The following is a 2,531-nucleotide window of genomic DNA, read 5'->3' on the forward strand; positions in this document are numbered from 1 at the left end:
CCTTCTGGTTTACTGGCTGTGATGCCGTCTCTGTTTTGAAGAAAGAGTCCAGATCGAGGGAGATTATCAGTGGTCTTGTATGTCTTCCATTTCCTAATAATTGCTCCCACAGTTGATTTCTTCAAACCAAGCTGCTTACCTATTGCAGATTCAGTCTTCCCAGCCTGGTACAGGTCTACAATTTTGTTTCTGGTGTCCTTTGACAGCTCTTTGGTCTTGGCCATAGTGGAGTTTGGAGTGTGACTGTTTGAGGTTGTGGACAGGTGTCTTTTATACTGATAACAAGTTCAAGCAGGTGCCATTAATACAGGTAACGAGTGGAGGACAGAGGAGCCTCTGAAAGAAGAAGTTACAGGTCTGTGAGAGTCAGAAATCTTGCTTGTTTGTAGGTGACCAAATACTTATTTTCCACCATAATTTACAAATAAATTCATAAAAAATCCTACAATGTGATTTTCTGGATTTTTCTTTCTCAATTTCTCTGTCATAGTTGACGTATACCTATGATGAAAATTACAGGCCTCTCTCATATTTTTAAGTGGGAGAACTTGCACAATTGGTGGCTGACTAAATACTCTTTTTTCCCCACTGTAAGTATCAACCTTGCCTGGTTTAAACATCACACAAAGAGTTGACCCTAAAGACACTACCATCAGTTGCCACCTCAATCATGGAAAGCTTGCCGTCAATGTGACTCCACCCCTTGTTTTGGCAGTCTTGATTCAGCTGGAAACAAACAGATACAATCAGGGTTTTAGGACCATTTCTACAGTTATAATATTAAACAGTTTTAAAATAACTGACACTCTCCATACTCTACCACTCTACTCCAGCTCTCACACTCTTTCCCAGATCTTACACTCATTAAGAAGATATCATCATTCTTGTTGACTGCCCAGCACCCAAAGGGTCCACAACTGTAGTACTTCACAGCTCCTGGCAATCCTGTCCAAGGAAGGGATGAACCTGGACCCTTGTAGCCAACTGTGGCACTACTTGTCAGACAGAATGGAGTATCGTCCATGTTGGCCCCCACAATAAACTGGTTACCCCCAGCATCCACCTGCTTCAGAAGGCCTGAAGACCACAGAGACAGACAAGTAAACAAACAAGGAGCATGTATCTGTGAGTAAATGAAAAGCCAAATGACTTACTATTGTAAAACATGAATCATTATTTCATCACCCTGATGGTATCTGGAAAGCTAAGATGCAGGTGTCCTCTGGATAAATATTGAGCAATGCTCTCTACTTACCTGCAGCTTGCACCCAGTTACCGGCCACATACTTGTAGATTGAGTCTGCCTTGTTGACACCCCAGATCCCTGCTGGTCCTACAGTGATATGCTTCAGGGAACCAGGCAGGCGGATCCATTTATCACCTACCAGGTAGAAGGGGATTTGACTTGTGTCCATTGCAACCACTTGTCCCAGTCCTGCATCAATCTGCATCAGATTCTTAATGTTTACTACCTCTTGACAGTCCCATGCTATGGAGACAAAGACATATGAGTAGAGGACACCAAGAAAAAGGAGGATGACATTATGGAGCAAACTTCATCAATTCCAAGTTGAGCAAGCATGCTTCAGATGATGGTAACTTACCATGACTGATGGCCAGGAGACAGAGGACCAGTAGGACGGCTGCAGTGGCTCTCATGATGTCTCTGTAGATCTACAGTATACGTTTGGTTGCAATTTAGTTGAACACAGAGTTTTCCCACTTATATAAACTCAGCAAAAAAAGCAAGTCCTCTCACTGTCAACTGTGTTTATTTTCAGCAAACTTAACATGTGTAAATATTTGTATAACAAGATTCAACAACTGAGACATAAACTGAACAAGTTCCACAGACATGTGACTAACAGAAAATGAATAATGTGTCCCTGAACAAAGGGGGGGTCAAAATAAAAAGTAACAGTAAGTATCTGGTGTGTCCACCAGCTGCATTAAGTACTGCAGTGCATCTCCTCCTCATGGACTGCACTAGATTTGTCAGTTCTTGCTGTGAGATGTTACCCCACTCTTCCACCAAGGCACCTGCAAGTTCCCAGACATTTCTGGGGGGAATGGCCCTAGCCCTCACCCTCCAATCCAACAGGTCCCAAACGTGCTCAATGGGATTGAGATCCGGGCTCTTCGCTGGCCATGGCAGAACACTGACATTCCTGTCTTGCAGGAAATCACGCACAGAATGAGCAGTATGGCTGGTGGCATTGTCATGCTGGAGGGTCATGTCAGGATGAGCCTGCAGGAAGGGTACCACATGAGGGAGGAGGATGTCTTCTCTGTAACGCACAGCGTTGAGATTGCCTACAATGACAACAAGCTCAGTCTGATGATGCTGTGACACACCGCCCCAGACCATGACGGCCTCTCCACCTCCAAATCGATCCCGCTCCAGAGTACAGGCCTCGGTATAACGCTCATTCCTTCGACGGTAAACGTGAATCCGACCATCACCCCTGGTGTGACAAAACTGCGACTCGTCAATGAACTTTTGCCAGTCCTGTCTGGTCCAGCGACGGTGG

General features: G+C 44.8%; 1 protein-coding gene across 1 annotated transcript; it reads right to left on the reverse strand.

Moving 5' to 3' along the window:
- Positions 1-597: 597 nt before the first annotated feature.
- On the reverse strand, positions 598-1,711 carry LOC121543355 (fish-egg lectin-like). The gene is made up of 4 exons (XM_041853160.2): positions 1,605-1,711; positions 1,256-1,489; positions 860-1,077; positions 598-726 (listed from the first exon to the last, which is right to left on the reverse strand). Exons 1-4 carry the CDS (start codon positions 1,657-1,659, stop codon positions 613-615), a joined length of 621 nt encoding a protein of 206 aa, XP_041709094.2. The 5' UTR covers positions 1,660-1,711; the 3' UTR covers positions 598-612.
- Positions 1,712-2,531: the final 820 nt, after the last annotated feature.

The sequence above is a fragment of the Coregonus clupeaformis genome, chromosome 28, assembly GCF_020615455.1.
Source record: "Coregonus clupeaformis isolate EN_2021a chromosome 28, ASM2061545v1, whole genome shotgun sequence".
Lineage (NCBI taxonomy): Eukaryota > Metazoa > Chordata > Actinopteri > Salmoniformes > Salmonidae > Coregonus > Coregonus clupeaformis.

Bases quoted from the DNA above. Each gene is read 5' to 3' on its own strand.
- LOC121543355 (XM_041853160.2), bottom strand. From the start codon at position 1,659: ATGAGAGCCACTGCAGCCGTCCTACTGGTCCTCTGTCTCCTGGCCATC. The intron at 1,490-1,604 runs GTAAGTTACCAT...TTGTCTCCATAG, and splicing joins TCTCCTGGCCATCAGTCATG to CATGGGACTGTCAAGAGGTA. The intron at 727-859 runs GTAAGATCTGGG...GTTTGTTTCCAG, and splicing joins ATGATATCTTCTTAATGAGT to CTGAATCAAGACTGCCAAAA.